The following is a 23,485-nucleotide window of genomic DNA, read 5'->3' as shown; positions in this document are numbered from 1 at the left end:
AATACTTTTGTAAGTACTTTTTATCTGTATGTATCTGTGCAGACAAAACCATAGACTTCTAAGATGCTTCTGCATTACTCTGTATCTGAAAAACATAATTCCTTTGCTTTAACGGCCCTTGGATCAGGGCATTAATCAAAAATTCAGAGGGGAATCTTTTTCTTTACATAAATGCTTTTATATGGGGAATAATAAAGCTTCTGTATATTCTGCACTCATTTTTATGAATAAAAATAATCAAGGAAGCTGAGAGTGCAAGAACTTCAGATGACATTTTAGTCCTTAGAGCCTATAATAAACAATTACTTTAGAATTTATAAAATATGATTCAGCCTTCATACTATTATGTATGGCACCATGAAAATAGCTATCTTCTGCACAACATTTCCCTTCAGGAAATCCGAATGTGTGAGAGTGATCAGGAATGCCACCTGCCCCCCATCTCTCCAGAAGTGATATATTACTTAAAGACACTTGTGTAACACAAGGCAATTAAAATCTCCAAATATTAATCTTCATTTCATTATTATTTGATGGAAACATTTACCTTTTGTTTAAAATGGCATCTAAATGCTACATTAACACAAGATTTAGTGATGTTTTATGTTCATCCTTAAGTAATGTGATACAACATTGTGGAACACTGAGCACCTCAAGATGAGCAAGAGGAGAAAAGCAATCCAAGTCTTAAACTGTTGCTCAAGAACCTTTCCTCTGTTAAAAATGATAGATGTTTTTCACTGCCCTCCAAGTACCCAAAATTCCAGGGTGTCTGGATTCCAATAAACTATCCCAGAATTTTCAGCCTGGAGTCTTGTTTGTATCAAGCTTGAAACTTCTTGTATCAAGTTTCATAGATATCTGATATCTATGGGGTCTCCTCAAACAACATCTATGGGATTTGATGTAACAAGTATATCTAAAGGATATTTGACACACAAGATCTTAAAATTGCAATGGCAACAGCTTTCCACTGACAAAAATCATGCTTGCATAGACTATTAGTTAGGCCAAATCCTTCTTTTTTGCATGCCATATGAACTGTGTAAACATGATGTGCTGCACGAATGGGAATCCATATATTCTACTCTCCAAAAAGCATATATAACAAAGATACAAAAGAATTTGTCTAGTTTGGTCTCCTTTCCCAGGAAATGTACATTTTAAATTATTATTATTACACAGTACACTACGCCATTTCAGTTGAGAATATGAGGGAAAGTAGTAGATTATATTTGAAAGTTTGTTATTTTTTTGTTAATATGTCTTACAATGGAACTGTTTAACATGCATTCAACCCAAATATGCGTCATTATGGAAGTGTTATGTTGGCTTTGAATTTTGAAAAATGGAAAGATGCTGTGCTGTCTTAATTTAAAACTAAAAATAATGCTAACTTTTAAGAGCTGACAAAACAAATTTCACAGTTTCTTTTAAAAAGCAAGTTTATCCTGGCATACTATAGTATTTCTTCATGTATAAAGGGTTTCAGATTTCTTTCTATTTGAAAAAGTAATTACTCTTCTGTAGTTTATTTGGTAAATAATTAAAACTAGAAGAATTTTAAAACTTCTAAACTTGTAAAAAAATTATCTGAAAATGAAATAGTCTGGATGAATTTTTTAACAAAAACAAACAGCTGAAATTATAATAAATAACATTTCTCCTTGAAGCATGAAACCATATTGTTTCTTCTTTTCCGTATTCCAGCATTCCATTTCATAAACTGTAAGTAAAAATCAAGTAGAAGTAGTCCTTCCAGTAGTAATATTCACATACTGTGAATGTTTTGAAGTTAATGTCTTAGAACATGAAACTTTGGTAAATATTTTATGAAATGTACTGTGTGCGTGTACTCACACTCTTGCATCTTGGTGAAGCTGAATAAATAAAATAAAAATTCTTCATCGCATTTTGCTTTCATAGAGCTGAACAGCATCTGGCCTTTTATGTTCTTCCTCAAGGTTAGCTGCTTTCCATTAGACTGTGGCTCTTTAGAATTTGTTCTGTTGTGTCAAAAAGCCAAGGCTGACTGTTAGGAGATGTGCTGGAAAAAAACCCACCATGCTTTCTCTTTTCATTATGGAAAATATATTGATTCCAGCTACGGTTCACTTCTGTTTTAAGGAACAGAAGGATTTGCTCCTCAAACAATATCAAGAATATCACAAACTTCAGAAAATTGAAAAAGAAAGACAGTTTTTGATTCATAACACAAGATTATCTTCCCTGTCTCAGATCCCCAGTGGTGCACCAATCATCAGGTCCCAGAGGAACTCACCACTGAAGACAATTAAAAAACTCTCCAAGGAGTAGATTTCAATTGCAACAGATTGTAATGTCAGAGGGTAGTCTATGGCTGAGCATGAAATTCATTAATGGAAATGCAGATATTCTGTGTTAGGGAGTACAACAGAAGACAAATGTGCCAGTCTTAAGAAAGTTTCTGATCTTTTGAATTAAGCATTTGATTGATCTTCAATCTCAGGATGATTTCAGTACATCTACATGAAACTTGCAGATTGTTTCGGCATGACTAATAAAGTGTGTTGCTGTAGACATTGACATCCTCAGAATGATAATCCAGAATTCCTTCTGGTGATGACTTTGAGATTCAGTCCCCATTTTTTCCTCTTGCCATTATCACTTTATCCTGTGAAATAATGTCTTATTTGTGATAACTATTATTTTTTATTAACATACAAGAAATGAATCTTTCTAAGGTGCTGTGGTTTCCCATCCTGGCCAAACTTATTTCTTTGGTTTAACACACTATACAATTAGTAATCTCTTTGTAGGTAAGTTAAATGGTACATGGCAAACATCTTCCATTTGGAGTCATACAGGGAACATTTTTGTCTTGCAAAGAGGGGCTGAAAATTGATCCTCAGATTCCAATCAGAGAAACAATGACTGCAAGTTAAAAAGGATCATATTCAAATCTGATAGGTTTGACACATCACTGAAAATAAGTACAAACTAGTTTTCAGTCTGGAATAGATGACAGAAAGGTTGATCTGTCATTCAAATGGAAAAGAACATCTAAAAATATTAGGCCATTTCTGAATAGGCAAATGTCCTAATTGATGTGTACACTTATATTCTTTGTTGGATAGGGTTTTTTAAGTGCAGGGTTGGGTTTTATTTATTTTAAAAAGCTTGGAGAGGCATCACTGCAGGCAATACAATCAAGTGCCAGTGCTAAAAGTTTGTGGGAAATTTACCTGTAGCAGGAAGAAAAAGAAAGAGAAGACAATTGTCTTCTATGAAGTTGAAAATATAAGAACAGTTTAAAACAAAAAAGTGTAATTAATTGTTTTAATATGGTTATTTAGGGAACAGGTCTGTTCAAATGTGAGGTGAAAAATGGTAGTGTTGGTTACCTTGAGGTACCCTAGCAACAACATCATAGCTGCCACTTACACCAGTGTGCTTGACGAAGAACTGTTCTCACACTCAATTACACTCTCATCCTGACAGGAAAAGAATGGATCCACTTTGTTGCACACTGTCAAACATGCTTTGCCTTCCAACCTCCATTATTGTAGCTAAGTAAAAATGTATCAAACTACTTAACTGTGCCTGTCACTGAAGAAAAAAAAAATGACAATAGGGTTTTAACAAGTAAATTTATGAATATTCTTCCCATCTTTCTGCAAACATCAATAACATCAACAACACATTTCCAGTTGTTAGAATATTCCAAGAAACTTCTAGGAATGGATATCACATCCTTCTCTCTTATGTGATGCCGTTCTTATGTCATGATTTTATTTTTATAAGCAGACAATGATTTTCTTTAGCTGAAAAATGATCATATGATGTCAAACCTTTGTCCTTTTTTGTTATGGCATTTTGTACAGTTTCCTTATAGCTGGAAAAATCACTGTCTGAATGTAAGGCAGACCCCTCCCTTCTCATTATAAAGTCTCACTACATGGCAGCCCAGTAGGCAACATGATGGTAGGAAAGTGGACAGTGAGCCACATCCTGGAGATTCCTGAATATTGCCAAACCACTTGCAGTGTTATACAGACTTCCACAGAGCACAGTTGTCCTTATAAAGTGAAAGGCATGACTCTCCCTTCTGAAGGAAAGCTAAATGGTAAAGGTCTCTTTAATCCTGCTGAGCGAGGCTCCCATACAGCTGTGTAACTGACTTGCTTTGACACTAATTTAGCTCACTCTTCCTTCTGATGCTTTGAGACTGCAAGGGAAAAAAATGTTTGCCACACTGTTGTCCTCAACATTCTGCCAAGTAACTGTTAGCAGCTAAGCAAAGTGACATCTGTGCATGTGGCAATTGTCTTTAGTCTGAAGCTATTTCTCTTAAATCTAAGCCGGAGGGCTTGAATCACCATTTCCCCTCATCTTGCCAATTGCAGGGTGTTATTTTTACACACTTTTTTTTTTTTGAAATAACTGCTGAAATCAACGACACTGAAATAATAAACTCTGTTATCAAGTACCATTTACTTTTGTATTCTGATTTTTTCCTTTACTGATTTTTTCTGATTTTTCCTTTATTCTGATTTTTTCTAATTTGAGATATCTGAGAATTTGAAAAAGAACAATTTAACATGTCTGATTCAGCATTCAAAGCTTTCTATTTCCATTAAATAAATTCAATTTTTAACTGTATTTAATTATTCTATGTAATAAATTTATTTGATTCTTTTTACCTGTGTGAAACAAAATTCTTTAAATGGAGACACTTAGTGTCATTTTAATGCTCTAAGCCATCCCATCTGTCCCCCAGTTGCTCCTCCAGATCCAGGCATGGGTTTTCATAGGTTCTATGCTCATGAAACACATTTACATGAACTTGAATATGCAAGTACATCTAAAATAACATCATAGAACTCATTTAATGCAAAGTTATTGCACGCACATTTTCCCTTTTTTCTCACCCCTACCTGCACAAGCAATATTCAATATTGTCTTTCATAATTTGGAATAAAGATAGCAATGGAACAAAATATATTGTTGCCACATTTACTCTTCATAATCTTCCAAAATACACAGGTTGTCTGATTAAATTATTCTCAGATATAGAAAGAAGAAATAATACTTCTCTAATAACTGAAATTTTGATTTATGAAAGCCAGGTTTTACTTCCATAAAAAACTGGTAACACCTCAAAAATATTAATAAGGAAGTTGATTTGTTAACAGAGAAAAAAGATGGTCAGATCCTCAAACTACAGAAATTAGTATAGCACCATAAAAGTTGTTATGTCTATGCAAATTTGAAAGAACTGAGAATCTGACTTTCATATATAATATAGGAAATTTTTGTCAGAAACTTATGTAGAAGAATATGAAGAACTCTAATTTGTATATACAAATAGGTAAGACATGGACAGCATTTTGAACTAAAGAAATATATATCTTTTCACTTTGCGTTTATCAAGATTTCAATGCTAAATTTAGCATACATATCTATACATGTAATAATTAAGCTGATTTTTCACTTTACAAATAGGAATTAGAAAAAAAAAACAAACTCATGCATAGTCAGTTTACAAAAGATTTGCTTGGAGGAAGATAGATGCAGGTCAGAAATTGTGTTTTGGCACCACATCAGTCATGCACAGAAATTGAATGACCTTACTGAACTCAGGATAAGAAGCTTCTGTCCACATGGCAAGAGAATCATTGTGTTTAATTCCCAAGTAGATTTAAACTTGTGCATGCAGAAGTTGCTGCCTTCTTTAAAAAGTAACCTTTAAGAAAAAGACATTTAAAAAACTCTTTATTTCTTTTTCATTAATAGAGAGCAGTTCCTTGATTAGCTTGAAAATTAGCCAGGAGTAAGCTTTTTCTTCTCTTGTGAGTTGGAAAGAAAAAAATACAAAATTATACAGAATAAATAGTAAATATAAATCTAGCGAGAATTCATTGCAAAAATAAACCTGCAGTGTTCTATGTGTTTGTAACCTATTTTTCCCACAACACCTTATTTTATTCTAATTTCAGAAAATATATTTTTATACAAATAGCTATATACTATTATTCCTCCTTATGTGTGTATTGTTGCAGTTTGCAATTCTGTCTGAGCGTTGCTTTTGGTTAGGGTGGAAAAGGACCTGTATATGCACTTGGAAATTCCTAGCCACAGCAAACTCATTTCCTTCAAGAATATTTAAAGCCAGCACAGAAGTTATTTATATACATATGTATATATATATATTTATAAAAAAAAATCAAACTTATTAAACACAGTAACATATTTACAGCTGATTCTCAGTAGCTTTTCAAATTACCCAGGATTATGAGTTGAAACACCAGTGATGCACAATATCTTATAGCAGCAGCTCAAGAAAAGATTGTCCAAACTTAGGTAAAGCTATCAGATAGGGAAAGTAGCAAAAGGCTTGCAGTTTTCTTTGTTGAAGATGTTGGGTAAACATAGATGCATATTTTTCCTTCCACATACTGATACAGAATTCACATAAAGTTCTGTGTAGAATACTTAAATATTTGCAGGCTCTGGGTGAATACACAAAAATATTTTATCTGTTTTCCTTTTGACTGACATTTAGTATAACAACTTTTCAACTCCTTTCATATTTATTGTAAAGGTATGTAAGGTGTAGTTGTAGACAGTGGTCATGTATGCAGTGCATGTACTAACCTAACATATACACTCTAAGGTTATAAATACAAACACAGGTGTTGGAATTTTCTTTTTTTTTCTTTTTTTTTTTTGGTCTTTTTGTTGTTTTAAAGGAATCTAATTAAATGGAGGGAAGAAGGGGTAAAGGAAATGAACTTTTTTTTTTCCATAGGTTGGGAAACAGAGAAGTGAACGGAGAGTGGCATATACACCTTTTCAAAATGATGAGGAATAGTGCAATAAGCAATCTTCCTCACACAGTTCAACCATACTAAATTCTTGCTTAACTTGGGGTTTGACATATTGCCTGCTCACAACCCCATGGCTTCCCACAGTGATCCCTGAGTTTTTTCTTTGCTAGGATTACTGCTGTGCTTAAGTTCTGACTGTTGACATGTTTTTATAAGGCACTTTTATTTACAATGATTCCACCTTAAAGTAAAATCACAGAAATTTAGCCCCAGCCCAATGTATTATCACTTCACGTTTGCTGCTCCAGGACCTCCAGATAGTCAGGCTCAGCATGTAAATTAGCCTTGAGCTCAAAATACTCATTTTTAGTTTGTTCTAGAAAAACCTTTCTTGGCCTGGAGTACATGAGTGTCTCCATAAGCTTCAACTCTTCATGTGTTCCAGGATAACGAACTTCCATGTCAGGCTGGAGCTGGACAATATTTTTTCTTAGGTATTCTGTGATCCCTAGTTGCTGCAGCTCTCTCTCTTTTTCAAGAATGTTTCTATACAAGCAGCTAGCATCCTGAAAAGACAGAAATTCAGCAGATTGATCTGTAGCCTTGTATTTGACATTTGGACCTGTAAGTGGTGAACTGTTCTCTCTTTCCAGGAGACTTCGGCGAAGGTATTTGGAATCATTAGCTTCATTCTCACTTCCCTCCTCCTGCTGCTGCTCGGTGTGCTTGGGGCTGAAGGACGGGCTGTGGTACACCTGAACCATTGGGGTGACTATTCGTTGCTCATAGAGAGTGGCAGCTGGGCGCTCCGTGGTGTGGTGTGTTGTCTTATGCCCATACATGCTGTACTGAAGGTGAACAGGGCTGCTGTCCCTCACTTGTTCATCCACTTGCTTCTTTTTGCATCTCCTGCGCCGGTGCAGGACAAGAACAACTATTCCTGCTGCACAAAACACAATAGTTATAAACACAATGAGCAGTCCTAATATTAGAACAGAAAGTGGGACAGCATCTGTAAGAGACCGCAGGATGGTGTCTGCGGTGTTGGCAGTAGGAGAAGAAGTTGTCACAACTACAAAACTGGCATGGGTTGGTAGGGGAGGGCTGTTTATTAAACCTGGACACAAGACTTCACTCTTTAGGGATTTCAATTCTTTTTTTGCTAAGTGTCCGGGAGATTTACAAAAAATATCACCCATCATGGTATTCTTACTCAATTTTTGTATCCATTTTTGCAGTCCAACTGAATCACAAGTACAGTCCCAAGGGTTGTCTTCAAGTTCAATTTGTACCAGCATATCCAGTTCATCCAAGACATTGCTCACAGGCAAATGAGCAAATTGGTTTGTTTTCAGATTTAGTCTGGTGAGGGGAACACCTGAAAAGATATGGGGTGGCAAAGCCTGCAGAAGGTTGTTATTTAGGTAGAGAACTTTCAGTTTTGGCATTACATTAAATGTCCCTGGCAAAACTTCTTTGATGGCATTATATTCAAGGTACAAGTACTCAAGGTGCTGAAGGCCAAGGAAGAGATTTTGACTTAGCTTTGTAAGATGATTGCCATTGAGATATAGTTTCTGTAGTCTGGTCAGATTCATAAAGGAACCTTCCTCGAGGATCTCAATGCGATTGTTCCCCAGGTGAAGCATTTCCAGGCTGGCATAGTCCACAAGATCTGATTTCAATAGCGTCTGAATAATGTTTCCAGCTAGGATAAGCTTTTTAGGGTTTGGAGGAGGGGGTCCTAAATCAGACAAGCTTTCAATATTTCGCTCCTGGCAGTGCATAAGAACTCCTGAGAGCATATGGCTGGTGCAGTGACAAGGGACAGGACAAGAGATTCCTGGAAATGTAGTAGGCTTGGAAGTATGAAGCACTAAACTTGGTTCTTTAGTAGGAGCTTTCAGGAGAGGAATCACCTTAGTTGATAGATAATTTTCGTTGATAGAGGTGGTTACAACCAAGGGCAGTGACCCTGAAGGATCTTCAAGTTCATTAACAGGATGGGTGGGACAAAGAGATTCTTTTTTCAGCCGGCTTAATATGCTGCCTTTGATAACTGAAGGGCTATTGCATACAACATCACCTATTATGGACTGAGGAGGCATGTTTTCTAGCCATATCTTCAGCTGCAACAAATCACAGTTACAGGCCCATTTATTGTCTTCCAACTGAAGGTCTAGTATTCTTCCAATATGTTCCAAAAAGCCAACATAGGGCAGTGTCTGTAACTGGTTTCCACGCAGATCTAAATGGGTCAATGGCACAAAACGAAATATGTTTGGAGGAAGATACTCAATGGCATTATCATTCAAAATAAGCACTTTAAGCCTGTTGAGCTTGCTAAAGGCACTTGCTTCAATCACTGTGATGAAATTGTTGTCTGCTTGAAGAAACTCCAAATTTTCCAATCCATTAAACGTATCTTCTTTAAGTGTTTCCAAAGAATTGTGATTGATATGAAGTTGCTTAAGAAGGCTGAGACCATTGAAAGCCCCAGGCTCAATATCTGCTATATTGTTAAAACCAAGATGCAGAGAAATAGCATTAACAAGGCCAGCAAAATCATTCACATGTAACATACTCAGACCATTGTTTAACAAATTAAGATGGAAAGGCCGTGATGGTGGGACGTTTATTTCTGATATCATCTTGATGTCTCTTTTGTCACAGTTGATAATCATGGTGTCATCCTTTTCTTCACAGGAACACAGACTCTGACAAGATCCTCTGACTGAAGAAAAAGAAGGCTGTGACTGGAAAGGATCGGATGCAACCACAATTGAGCATAGAACGAAAATCCAAAGCTTCATCTTGTCCAGCAGATTTTACTAAAAAAAAAAAAAAAAAATTAATAATAGAGTCATGATTTCACAGGGTTTGGGTTTTTTGTTTGGGGTTTGTTTGCTTGAGTTGTTTTGGTTTTTTGTTTTTGGTTGGGTTTTTTTTTTCTTTTTGTTTTTCTTTTCCCTGGCATAACAGGAAGAAAAAAACATTCCTAATATTCATCGCTGAGCTACTTCTCCTTCCAAGTGCTATCATATCATGCAAAACAATTGAATTATTTTCTAATTAGAGAATATAAATTTAGTTTGATGTACTGAATGAATAAACAGTCATAAGGGGAAATCTTCAGTACTTTCATGCTGATAGCCAAAGTAGGATGTAATCAGGTGTGTTGGTTTTATTCATATACTGTATAGACTGCCAGTGGAAAACAGTAATAATTTACTGTTCCAAGAAACTTATATCAAAGCTAATATAATATTTTGAACCATTGCTTTCTGTCACTACATAGCACTGCAAATTTTAAGATTACCTTGCTAAGATTAACTTAATGTTACCCAGCTGCTGAAGAGAAATAAGATTTGGTTTGGATCAGTAATGTGTTGTGAGCAAAAGCCCATTCTTGCAGGATACAGGGAATCTGTCTACAGTTCTGCATTATGTATGGAAATCAAAGGGTATTTCCTCTGAAATCCTTGTACCCACAAACTGAAAAGGACATAGACAAAATAATCATCTCTCTTTGCTTAAATTTTCATGCATAAGTTGTAGTCTGTGGGTGAAAGTGGGGCCACAGTACAAAGTAGTGTAACATTTGCATGTAATGTACATACTGAAAAATTTGCATACACAACGTTAAAAAAAGAGAACTGAGAATGCAGTGTGTGCCAGAAAAAACAAGCAAGCAAGGGAAAACTTTTTGAGATAAATATTAGACTCCTCCCAATGATAATAATCATCAATTTCTACAGTGAAATGTATATGGACCTGACTGTGCTTTACAAATTAAAAATTATTACTACTATCAACTATATGTTATGTAATATAATTATCACCTTTCAATCTGATCTTAGACCTTGAAACACTTGATAAATGCATCATTACAATACAGCTATGGAGTTGCAAGTAAAATTTAGATGTTTAAATCAGTCATTTATTATTGGCTTGAATTAAGTTGTCCTATAGTCTATTAGAAGATTCTCTGTTTCTTTCTGTCAAGGCTGCCTAATTAGCAAGACCAATGGTAACTCTTGATACATAAGATAGAGGGAAATCACTGTTTATAATCTTTAGTTAAGTATTTCCACATTACAAAAAAAGTAAATAATAACAAAAAAAATCCCCTAAAATGCAATGGATTATTTAAAAACAGTAATGTTTATGGGGTGTGCTATTTATTTGAGTACTGAACTAAGCAAGACTCTTAAGTAATCCATCTAATAAAGGTCAGAATCTTTCAAACTAGGCTATTGAAAGATGAAGTACAGTCACTACAGCACCAACTGTGTCAGTTTCTGAAAGATTAGAATGTTTACAAGGATCAATTCAACTACATGCATGAACATTTTTATAGTGTGGTCATATGATTTGGCATCTCATCAATGCATACTTTGAATATCATGCACCTTTGTTACTAGAAACACTATTTCTCAAGGCTTCCCTTAGAACAGATTGCAAAGCTTTACACATGCAAGCACTTAAATGCTGTGGCATGAGTATTACACACACACACACAAAGAACAACAGCAAGTGTGTCCACAGTGAATTTTGTTTTTCTCCATGAGTAGCTTCTGATAAGTGAGAGTAGAAATACGAGTTTATAAGTAGTAAGTGCAATTCACAGTGTGAGAAAAAGTGTCCTTAAAAATATGAGCTTTTATCTTTGTTTTAGTAGTTGCAATATAATTTTGTTGCCTCATATAACCCTCCTTGAACTCCAGCTGCCCATGTTTAATATATACATCTTTAAGTCTGTTTTCCCAAGAAGTATTTGATAAGACACATCATGTCAAGATGTTATTTTAAAATATGCAGGATAATTCCAGGATCATATTATGCCAGAGACTTATTCTTGCTTTACATGCATCACTATCCTTTCAGTTACCCAAGGTAAAAAATACAAGCTCTTGACACAGATGCTGGCTTCAAACCTACACTATGACTAATTCAACTTTATTTCTGTACACTTTTTCTCATTAGAAATTCCAGCGTCAATCCGTATCAAATTCAAACAACACTTATAAAGTCCCTGAGCAAAATTAAATGAAAAAAGAAATCTTTAAGACATGTTGCATTCTATTGCATATTGAGAAATTAGGTTACTAAAATGAAAGCCTTCCTCTCAGAGATGAAAGTAACAACATTTGTAACCAATTGGAAAACATTCACATTTTAATCATCGTCATACTTCTGTAAGCAGCATTGCCAGAACTCTCTCACACACACATATATATACCCACACAATAAAAATTAATAGGAGATTTTTATTCTTTTTCCTTTCTCCATTTTTTTTTCTAAACACGCAGAAACATGTAATGAAGTTCTCAGTGGGCTACTATTGTAAAATAAAAACTGCTCTCGTGTAACAGATTAACATTGAACTGAAAGAATTTACAATACAACAAAATGTAATTTGAAAGACTTGAAAAACTGACCTTTTCATGTGGTGAGGTTTTTCAGCAAATTCCACATGGTAACTTAAGTTTTTTTTATCTGCTTTCATGTAAGTCACTGCTGACTGCATTCTGTAACTAAACTCTGTAGGAATTCTAAAAGACTAAAAAATGTCACAGTTTTTTCTGTGAGGCAAAGTTGAATACTTCCAGAAGTAGTCACCTTACAGCAAAGGCATCTCATGATTGCAAAGTAATAATTGATTTGGTTTTGAAACATTGAAATAGCTTCTTTCATTATGCTTGGGGGTTTATTTGTTTGGTTGTCTTAATTAATTATTTAAAAGAAAAAATGACTATGTTGATGATTTTCCAACCCCCAAGCTAAGAATTAGTAATTTCTAAAAGCCTTTGGGATTTTTTATTAAATTCTCATGGGAGTTACAGTCAGATGATGCATTTAAGACCATTTTTGCGCTTGAAATAAAATCAAACACCCATTCTTCTACCTCAAGAGTTAAAGAACAACCCTTAATGCACATATTCTACACAGTAATCAGTTTGAATAAATGTCCCTGCAAACTGTTTAAAATACAATATAAACTGCCATCATTTAACATAAAAATCATACAAAATCATGCAGAAAAAAATGCAACTTTTACTGAGAAGTTAAATTCTCATGTGCTTAGCTAATTAACTAACTGGAGTCTTTCTTACCTGAACAGCAGCAACACTCCCTGGTACACTCAGTAATGCACAGTTGGAGCAGCTGTTTCCATGCAATATAATTTTTTCCCTCTGAAAAATGCACACTTTCTTCTGAGTTTCCCTTTGCTGCAAGCTCCGGTAACACTACAGCTCCATAAAGTTAAAATCCTTGTTCAGAAGACAAAGTACAAAGCATTCGATTGAAAAAATCTTCCAGGCAGCCGTGCACGTCAGACCATCCTGTAAGCAGTTGTCCTTTTTCCTCAATTAAAATTCACAGCATACTTCACAGCTAGGCTGACTTTTCTGCATATAGTTAACTGTTTGCAAGCATTTGGATGCAGTAAACAAACAAGATGCTCAGCAGAGCTTGACTTGATCACTTGGTTTGTCAGAATTTTAGATGCAATCTGCTCCTGTGTTCTCTCTGTTCTTTCTAGTCTTTCTTGTTAGCTCAGTTTGTTATTAGTCAGATTGCCAGAGGCTGGGAGGTAGGCGTAAATAAAGAGACTTCTTGGCTTTTGACTCAGCCTTTAAGCCCTTCCCCACCAGAGAGCTTTAATCTGCCAATGTCATTTAATACAAGATACAGCTCCACCTTGAGACAGATCAGCTCCTCCTCCTGCAATTTCTCTCACCTCTTTTTCCCCTTATCTAAGTGAGCCTCAGAAAGTAAAATTCAGCTAAATATCTTCCAGATTTCTTAACGGCTGTTAATACCCTATTTTGCAAAAAATCAGTAAACATCCACTGCAGCTCTTACAGTTTGTTCTCTTGGGCAGTCCTTGTATTTAGTTTTTATCTGCAAATGCTTGCTTTAGAAACCTGAAAGCATTCCAGCCCAAATAGACTCCACAAAACACACCACAAGGGAAACTTTGTCCTCTGGAAAATATGTCTATGTTGAAGCGCAGAATTATTCAAATATATAAATGAGACTGTAAAGCTGTCAATCCAGTCCACTCAGTGTGAATGGGGTAGGGGTGAGTATGCACAGTTGCACATACTTTATTATGGAAAAATAAAATTATAGTATAGGAATATTAGTGCTTATGTTTGCACAATGACTGCCGTCAGTCCTTTTTAAAACTGCCCATCCTGCTCTGTAGGAAGAAGACTGGGTTGATTGTAATAGTCTGTTTTACAGATGTTAGCACAGTGCTGGTATCTGTCCATGTGAGATTGTATTGCATTTCCATGAAACAATGCTTAGATAAAAAACGGTCTGGTTTGGGGGAGGGCATTTTTGAAGGCATGTATCATGCTTAAGGTATTATTTTCTTTGTGCTCATAAACAAATAATTAGCAGATACAGTACAGCTACAGGAAAATGTTTATTCCATGCAAGGAGGGTTTTCCTTATCCCTCCTGCAGTGCATGGGATGGTTTTATAAGCAGCAAATGCTACTTCCTTGTTCATCCCGCTGCCACAGAGTCACAAAGCCTTTTGTGAGCAACAATAGATGTGGTGCTCCAGCAAATTTGCCCTCTACAGCACAACATTTCTGGTTTGTTTTTCTGTTGCTTGTATTATTATACAGACTGTTTACTAGAGTTTCCAACCAGTCAGATTCCAGTAATTTCTTTTGCACTGATGGATCTCTAGGTGGCCTCATTGACCTCAAAAGGGCTATTGCAATTTACTGTTCCATGTGCTGAAGGCTATCAAGATCTTTTCCTATATTTTTGCTCACACACATATATGCAAACTTTCATATATAAATTTATATCTATATACATTTATGTATTTATATATATTTTATATATAATTTGAAAAAAATTAAAAATAAGAGGAAATATTCCTGAGGAATTGTAACAATTTAGTTACCATCTCTATCAAAACATCACTTTTTTTTTTTTCAATTTGCTACTTTTAATGAACCTCGTCAATCTCAATTTGCAAGCCTTTTACTGTTAAGGCTCAAAGGTTCTCAGCTGTCTGTGACCAGCCAAATAAATAAGTATTTTCTTATTAGTTTTGAATTTATGAATTTTAAGTTATATTATTTCTATTTTTACTGAACATTTTTCAAGTGTTAACACTTGTGCCTGGCTTTTTGAGATAGAGAGTATCTCTAAATATAGATATTCACATTAAAAGTGAAAACAATATCATTATTTGCTTTTGAGTTGACAGCCACAAGAGTAAAACATGATCACAAAAATATTTCGAGAAATTAATTTCTAAAAATAGATCAGAGTTTCCTGACCTAAGCATACAGAATTAAAAACCACTGAGAATGTTTATCAATAGTATTTGTGATTCAAAACCTGCATATTTATCAAGTTATAAAAATGACTAATGTTTGTTTTTCTACCATAATTTTATGAATCATTAAGCAGATTATTATAGAGAATGTGATTCTGCAAGTGCATCTGCATGTCAGCTGAACTGACACAGGGTTTTTACCCTGTACTTCAAGTCTTAATCAATTGCTCCAACAATTTTAAATTTTGTGAACTTTGGATATATAAAGCCTAAAACTGTCAGACTTACATTTACTGCAGGAATATGATTTGCAGATTAGTCTTCAAAATGTTAATCTTCATGGTGACTTGTTAATTTGTAACTTCATTGTTTAAACATAACAGGAGGAATAGACATTTGCATTTGCAATTTCAGAGGATAGAAAATATTTTTTCCCCATCATTCACAACTCATTGTCACTTCTCAGAATGCACACAAGGAGCCATTGATAGCACACAAGATGTAGGAGGTAAATAATATATCCTTCCCTGCTTGCAAGAAGTTTTAAGTCTGTATCAACAACTCTTCACCTATATTTCTTGCAACATGAACCCTTTGAACTCTGCATGAGTACAGGTCTGACAGCTTAATACACGATATTGAAAGGAAGCATTTTCCTGGAACCACTAAGTAGCATCTGACTATTCACACATGAAAGAGCCTGCTGAGGAACTCAAAACTCATGCATATATTATAAATTAAAATTGTATATGGAAGAACTGTCACCAAGGCTAAGACTTAACTAAGAACATGGCATATGCACATACACACAGAACAAAACAAAAAAAAACCCATAATGTAATGTACTATAATTATGGAAGCTAACAGTGCCTACTATATTATGTAATTCAGACACTGAACACCTATTTCCCTCACAGAACTAATGTCTCTTTTTACATATTGGGATAGGTCCTACTCAAAACCTTCTGCTCTGAACACACTGTTTGTGTGGTTTTTTGCAGTCACGAACATATTGCCATTGTGTAAAGAAAGGTAAGGATTCCCCTCTACAAGTGATACACTGGCCTAGCGACTACTCTTTAAGCATTTAGTTTCGTCTTTATATGACTCTTATTGAGAGGCAATTCTTTGAAAAATCTGCTGAAAAAGAGCTTCAAATTGTAAGGAAACAGGTTAAAGAAACAAATTTCTATTATCCTTATGCATTTTCTAGCTAAATTAATTTAGACTCATATTTGTATACTTAATATATAAGTACACCAATCATTAAATCACAGAATCGTAGAATGGTTTATGTTGGAAGGAACCTTAAAGATCATCTAGAGAATCACCTCCCTCGTCCTCCGGGCCACCTATCTTATGCAGCTGAGGACATGGTTGTCTTTCTAGGCTGCACCTACATATATGTGACATTGTATGCGTTGGTATTTACCATCATGCAAAAATCACATATCCTGAAAAAAATAATTTCAAAGAAAGGTGCATTGAATTTAATATTCTTTCTGTTTCATTTTTCAAGTTAAAAAGTCATATGGTACTTTAAATGTTGTACTTGAGTGAAAATGCATTTTATACTGCTATACTTAAGAGCATGATTCCTTACAAAATACTGGATTCTTATTCATTTAATAAAATATGATGCAATGGAAACAGATGAAACCAAGGTATTTTCCCTTACATACCACTTTAGTAATCCTGGTTTTTTGTGTAAGTCAGATCACTGAAAATATGTAAATGTTTCTGAAATTTGTGGTTTCCTTCTTCAGTATCTGTGCAATAGGTCTTGAATCTTCTTTATTTCTTTGTTTGTTTGTTTGGGTTTTTGTTGTTTGTTTGGGATTTTTTGTTGTTTGTTTAACCCCTTGACAGAGAACTTCCAGTTTTCACAACGTAAGAGTTAATTATCAAAGTTAAAATCTCCTATCCAATTCTGAGATCGTTCATCTTGTTCATAAATTTTGGTATTGGAGTGAGAAATATTTCTTGAATCAACCTCTTGGAACAGACAGATTCTCCCTGCCTTTCCTCCTGAATTTGGCGATATTTGAATGTCAATTAAAAAAAAATGCCTAGAGGCGACTGGTCTGTAGAAAATAAAAGTCACCTGAGTATATGCAATCTTCAGTTATGATTAATCAGTTGGATATTTTTCAAAGTGTATTTTGCTTGCCAATGACCCAAGAACATACACACAAAAAATTGAGTCATGGTTTGGCATTATGCAGCATGCCAACAGCACAAAAAGGTCCCTACAAATCAATTTTTTCTTAGTAATTTCTGAAATCTCAGAAGCCTTTTTGTCCATTGACCTTAATAACTGTAGGTTTAGACTGAAGTGATCTTCTCCACTACCATATAGCCATTCAAAACTGTCTTTGAAGCTGAATGGGATAAAGTACCTTTTGTCCATGTACAAGAGAAAAGCCAGTGTGAAACCAATCGAATTTGCCTAGACTTCTATGGACTTTGACTTCTTTTCTGATTACTTTGGGCTTCCAGTCAGTATCCATTTTAAAAATACTTGTAAGTTTATATATATTACTTACCTTTTACTTACTTTTTTCTTTTTAAACAATGTGTTACAGTCAGCCAATTAATTACCATCTGTACCTCTGAGTAGTCAGCTTCAAATTATAGTTACGAATATTCCAATTGTATTACAGTCAGATTTCCTGACTTTCAGGCCTGAGAGAGCAACTGACTGTCTAGCCCTCATAAAACTTAAAAAAAAATCACTTCAGTATCAATAGCTGATGAAGCTCATAGATAAAAGAATTGTGTAAATATTCTCAAATTAGTTATGGAATATTTTTTTCTTCTGTACTGCAAGAGAAGTAGAAATAACTACTGGGGGTGCAGAAATCAATAATCAGAACAGAAGATATGATATGATTTGCATATGTTTACATTTATTTTTTTGGTGTTACAAAACTCCTTTTTTATTCTTTTTCAATAAACATGAGTAAGAAAACATGAAATATTGAAACTGCTGTGTAAAACAATTTTCTTTCCTTTTGCCTATGAATAATGCATTGATATTTAACATTAGTATCCTATTAAACACAAATGAGTTTCTACATGCTGACTATGCCTAAGTCTATTCATGATAATGTGTGCTTGTGCCTAACCTAATTGCACATTACATGCTACTGCTACTCCACCAAATCCAGCTAAAATAGATTATATCAGGCAACTTGGAAAAACACCTTAAGATTAAAGTCTGCAGTAGACAATCAAGTTTGGTATTTGGCTAGATTGCCAATAGCCATAGCAATTAGTTTCTTTCTCTTGAAGGTTCTATATACACAGTAAGATTCACAGACCCAGCACTAATTTAATGAACTAGTGAATTAGTATTTAAGCTCTGCTTTGCAAAAGATTTTATCTTTTTTTTTTTCTGAAAATGTATACCCTTTACAAAGGCACTGTGTCCTGAACTCCAGCTTTGAATGCATCATACAGGAACTGAAGCAAGTAAGCATGCCTGTCAGAGAACACACTGGATCTGTAAAGTATAGGTAGTGTTCAGCAGAGAGTGGATCTTGATGGCTGGCAGCATGCTTCTCACCACTCTGGCTTCCCAATAGAGGATTGATGGGATTCTGAAAGTTCATTAAGTCCAAGTTTGTTGATCTATTGTCCTTTTATTTAATGTATGGGCATATTTAGGTTAATTTGTCTTGTGTGCCTTAAGATGCTAGTCCTTGGGACACACTACTCTGGAAGTCACTAATTCACTGTGATTCTAGAATTTAACTATCTTAAGCTCGCAGATACCAGTGAATGCTGGATAATTTTGGAATGCAGTTGATGTTCAAAGCAGTGTGTATAGTGTCATATTGTAAATTTGTGACTAAACCAGTAACATGTATAACAGTGTTTTTTACTACTTCTGAGAAATACTTGTACCATGTAAAGACTTCCCACTCTTCCAACTTTGCCCCACCATGGGTAGGTTTGGGGTAGGCAAGAAATTGAGAAGGGACACAACCAAGACAGCTCCCCAAACTGACCAAAAGGATACACCCTACCATGTAGTGTGATGCTCAGCAAGAAAATGTAAGGGGAGAGCTGGTTTTGGGAAACTACCAGTTGCTCAGGGAGAAAATGGGCACTGCCCTACTCATGTGAGGCGATGAGGGAGCACTTTTACATACTTTCCCCCCTCTCTTTCCTTCCTTTATTGAACTGTGAGTGTTTCTCTTTTTTCTCTTTTGGTCTTTCTATTCTCTTCCCCATTCCCCTGTGGCTTGGAGGTGAGCAGGCTGTGTGGTGCTTTACTGCTTAGGTGGCTAGCCCACAACACAGAAGTACAAAAAAGCTCCCCATCTCTAAATCCATAATGGCCATTTCCCCTTTTGCACTATATCCAGGAAGCCAGACTTCTCAAGAAGTAGTAGAACTAGAAAAAGAACCCCAAACACCTTATTTTGGCTTTACTTCCCAAAAGTCTGTAGGTAAATTCACTGTTTGCTGATGCAGTTGATGCATGGATGAGTGAAGAGTGCAAGAGTATTGGGCTCTAATTGGAAGTACACAAGCTGTAAAAATCTGAATACACCTGACCACAGATACAACTCAGGAAAGGTGTGACAGATCTGTGCTATTACATGCAGTTACCTCCTCAAGTGTGTTTTCTTAGCTTACTAATCTGCCACATAGCCATACTCCTTGTCCCCACTCACACTATTATCACAGAGCAAATAGAGCACATCAGAGAAATTCCATTTATTAGTTATACAACCCACTTTCAGCCTTTCTGTCAAAGTGGGAAGAAGACACAAACCTACATCTGCCAATAATCTCATTTCTGGCTTCTATTTTCAAACAGACATTTATTTTTAGAAAGCAACTTTAATAAATATAAGGTTCATGTTAGTCACTACAAAAATAAAAACATTATGTAGAAAAAAATACAATCAACAGAGTAAGGAGTATACCATTTCCTAGATTAAAAAAAAATTAGGAGTTTACAGCAATTTTCCATTTATTCAAGAAAGTGTATACTTACACCTAAGCTCATTTGTTCAGAAGATATGTCAGATTTCTCTTCAAAAAATTTGAGGTGTATAAAAAATGCTGAAATGCATAGAGAGGTGTATTTTAATCACTTCAGCATGGTATATCAATAACTTGCATTGTAATTTTGATGGCATGACTTCAGACTCATATGGTTCTCTTTCCAAAGAGGAATGGGCTTTTACAACTTTATTCAGCATTGCTTTTTATTGGGCAGATGTGGACTCCTACTTTGCTTTTATACAATCAGCTAATGCAGACCAAATGAACTTTTGTTTTCACTTTTGAGGTAAGAATAGGAATTTTTATTCATGTAAACTGCATCTTACCTTGAACTGTTGTTTGTGGTTCAGATATTGGGATTTCTTACATGGACCAAGAAGAACATTGGTACAGCAGAATCAAACATTTTCTCTTCTGTAAAAGGGAAGAAAATCCTCTTTAGGCTGAGGAAAGAAAAACTCAATTTAGTGTCCTCAGGGGTGAGGAATAGGTACAGGAGCAAGAATATGTCTGCTGAAAAAAGATGCAGAAAGTAGGTCAGGAAGAGTGAACTTCCTGTTCTTTCTTCTATTTAAGAAGATGAGAATAGGGTAAAGTAGTGACTGTATTGAGAGAGTTCATCTCACCAGCTGTGATCAGGTTGTTGCACACCTTTAGTTTTTCTCAATGGCAATAACAGATACAAAAGGCAGGGACTATATACATTATTTCTGCTTTCAAAAATCTATTGCCCTACACTCTACCTGCTATGTAGCTTTCCTATGAATAAAGTATTTTCTGAGCATTAAACCTTTGCAACAAATTGGCCTCATTTTTACGTGGAATTTTATAGACAAAGCAGCTTTTTCTAGAGCCCATAGTAAGGACAATTTCTGAAAAAAATTTCTGAGTTTTCCATAAATCTTTATGTGATTGAAAGATGTAACAACTGACCAAGTACTGGCACCTGTGAAAAGCCATATGGATTTCACTGAGTCACAGAGCAGCAGCAGGAGTGAGCTTCTCTGTAGGACAGCTACTGAGTCAGTAGCTGGGACTGGTATTCTGCATGACATCAGGGGTAGATTTTTTTCATGACCATCACTTACAGCATGGTAGTCACTATCTCAGTCCAATTAATAACTAAGAATATGGATAGTGAATTAATAAAATGTGCAGTGTAACTGCATAAGTGACTGAATAAGTATGAATTATTTATCCCCCTCTGTTTTCAGGTTGTAGTCAAATTTGTTTTGAAATAACAAGAAAAAGGGTTTCAGAATGAACCATATTTTTGAATTTAGAGAGCTGCTCTTTGTTGCATATAATCTGTCTTAGTTAGGAAAATAAATATCTATATTTATTACTGAAATATTTTGCCTTTTTGGGGTTTTTTCTGTGTAAACAATGGCAATATTTTTACCAAAGCTGAACTTGGTTTTTTTCATTGACATTTTACATCTTTCAGAGGCCTACTATGCACAAAATTGACATCTTGATGTTGCAATGACTTCAAATCATGAAGCAGGTTGCAGAGACAGGTTGTAGGGTCTCCATCTCTAGAGATACACAAGTCCTGATTGGACCTGTTCCTGGTCACGTTTCTGTAGCTGACCCTGCCTGAGCCACAGAGGGTGGACTCTATTATCTAAGCAGATCCCGGCCAGTTTTGGTGGTTCAGTGATTCTGTGAAATGCTTTGGGAATTCAGATTCTGTTGGGTTCAGAATTTTAAGGCACAATACTTTAAAACAATTATTAGAACAGGATTACTATACCTCAAAACAGTATAATTAGTATGTAATTGGTTTTATTCAAAGTCATCTACCATGGTATTGCTTTTACTGTGGAGAGAAATGTAAATAATACTTTAATTATCTTAAAACATAGTGTAAAATCTCTTCAATACCATGTTAAAGTAACACAATTCATACTAATCAAGTCATGTGATATTAGCTTAGAGGAATCCCAGTATATTAAGAAGCTCATTTAATGACAATGATTATAAGTACATGTTCCTTTTTAAATGTATTATTATTCAATCTTGCAGGACTCTAGACCAATCTTTGACTACTTTGTAATATTTATGCATTGTCTGGAGTAAAGCAGACAGCGATTCTGCTGCAATTTAAAATAGTGACCTAATCCAGTTTTGAAAGGTACCTTTTTAGGATGAAAATGTGGGCCATTAATTGTCTTTTACTTGATATTTCTTGTTCCAATCTGTTACAGTTTGACCCCCTCCAGAAACTAAGCACCACACCAGCCACTTGTTCATTCCTTGTTCCAACAGGATGGGGGGAAGAAAATTGGAAAGATAAAAGTGAGAAAAATTGTGGGCTGAGAGAACGGTTTAATTCTTTAAATTAAATATACAGTTATTATTATTATTATTATTATTATTATTATTATTATTATTATTATTATTATTATTATTATTATTATTATTGTTGTTGTTTTGTTGTTGTTGTTGTTGTTATTATTGTTATTATTACAATAGTACATTTTAATGAAAAAAGGGAAAATATAATAATAAAAAAGGGAACCAAATAGACCTGAAGGAAGACAAGTGATGCTAATGAAAACCACTGCTAACCACCTACCAACTGATGCACAGCTGGTCCCTGAACAGAGGGCCCCCCTGGGCAACCTTGCCTTTGGTTTTACCTCCCAGCTTGGCACTGTATGGTATGGAATATACCTTTGGATGGTTTGGGTCAGCTTTCCTGGCTGTGCTCCCTCCCAGCTTCTCATGCACCCCCAGACTCCTCGCTGTTGCAGTGATGTGAGAAGCAGAAAAGGCCTTGGCTCTGTGTAAGTACTGCTCAGCAATAATGAAAACATCACTGTGTTATCAGCACAGTTTCCAGCACAAATCCAAAACACAGGCCTGTACTAGCTACTGTGAAAAAAATTATCTCCATTCTAGTCAAAACCAGTAAAAAACTGTGCAAAACAGGTAATGAAATCCACTGAGATTTGATTATCATCAGTTTATGCTCTTTTAAAAAACTGCCTGCACTTCTGTGACATTTAGTATATAATTTTGGAAATATATTTTATTACTATCAAAGGATGTAACTTTAAAAGCACTGGACACTTTGAATGAACTTCCAGCTAAAACATGGACCAAAGAATAAACATTTATAAAACCTAATTTGAAGATCACAGGTCTTCTACCTAAATTCTAAAGGTCACAGGTCTTCTGCCTAAGTTCTAATTCCAAAATACTCAAGTAATTGTATTTTCTAAAACACAAAACAAGCAAGCATTGAAATTCAAGGTACTGATGCCAGTACATTGGTTATTAAAATATCAATCATCTTTTACAACCAGGCAGCATAAACACAGATTATCCTT

The 23,485-nt window shown here is 35.1% G+C and overlaps 1 protein-coding gene and 1 long non-coding RNA gene across 2 annotated transcripts in view; one reads left to right on the top strand and one right to left on the bottom strand.

Annotated features, from left to right (window-relative positions):
• Positions 1 to 10,624, top strand: part of LOC118692490 (uncharacterized) — a 74,499-nt gene extending 63,875 nt beyond the window's left edge. Inside the window, exons 2-3 of the long non-coding RNA XR_004981161.2 lie at positions 7,463 to 7,577; positions 9,516 to 10,624. This is a non-coding gene — a long non-coding RNA (uncharacterized LOC118692490). The remainder of the gene's footprint in view (positions 1 to 7,462; positions 7,578 to 9,515) is intronic.
• Positions 5,738 to 13,430, bottom strand: SLITRK6 (SLIT and NTRK like family member 6). The gene is made up of 2 exons (XM_036392348.1): positions 12,926 to 13,430; positions 5,738 to 9,640 (listed from the first exon to the last, which is right to left on the bottom strand). The coding sequence occupies exon 2, from the start codon at positions 9,620 to 9,622 to the stop codon at positions 7,100 to 7,102; it is 2,523 nt and encodes an 840-aa protein (XP_036248241.1). The 5' UTR covers positions 9,623 to 9,640; positions 12,926 to 13,430; the 3' UTR covers positions 5,738 to 7,099.
• Between the last annotated feature and the right edge of the window lie 10,055 nt (positions 13,431 to 23,485).

Source organism: Molothrus ater, chromosome 2 (assembly GCF_012460135.2).
Source record: "Molothrus ater isolate BHLD 08-10-18 breed brown headed cowbird chromosome 2, BPBGC_Mater_1.1, whole genome shotgun sequence".
Taxonomy (NCBI): domain Eukaryota; kingdom Metazoa; phylum Chordata; class Aves; order Passeriformes; family Icteridae; genus Molothrus; species Molothrus ater.
This window is presented reverse-complemented; position numbering and strand designations above follow the sequence as displayed.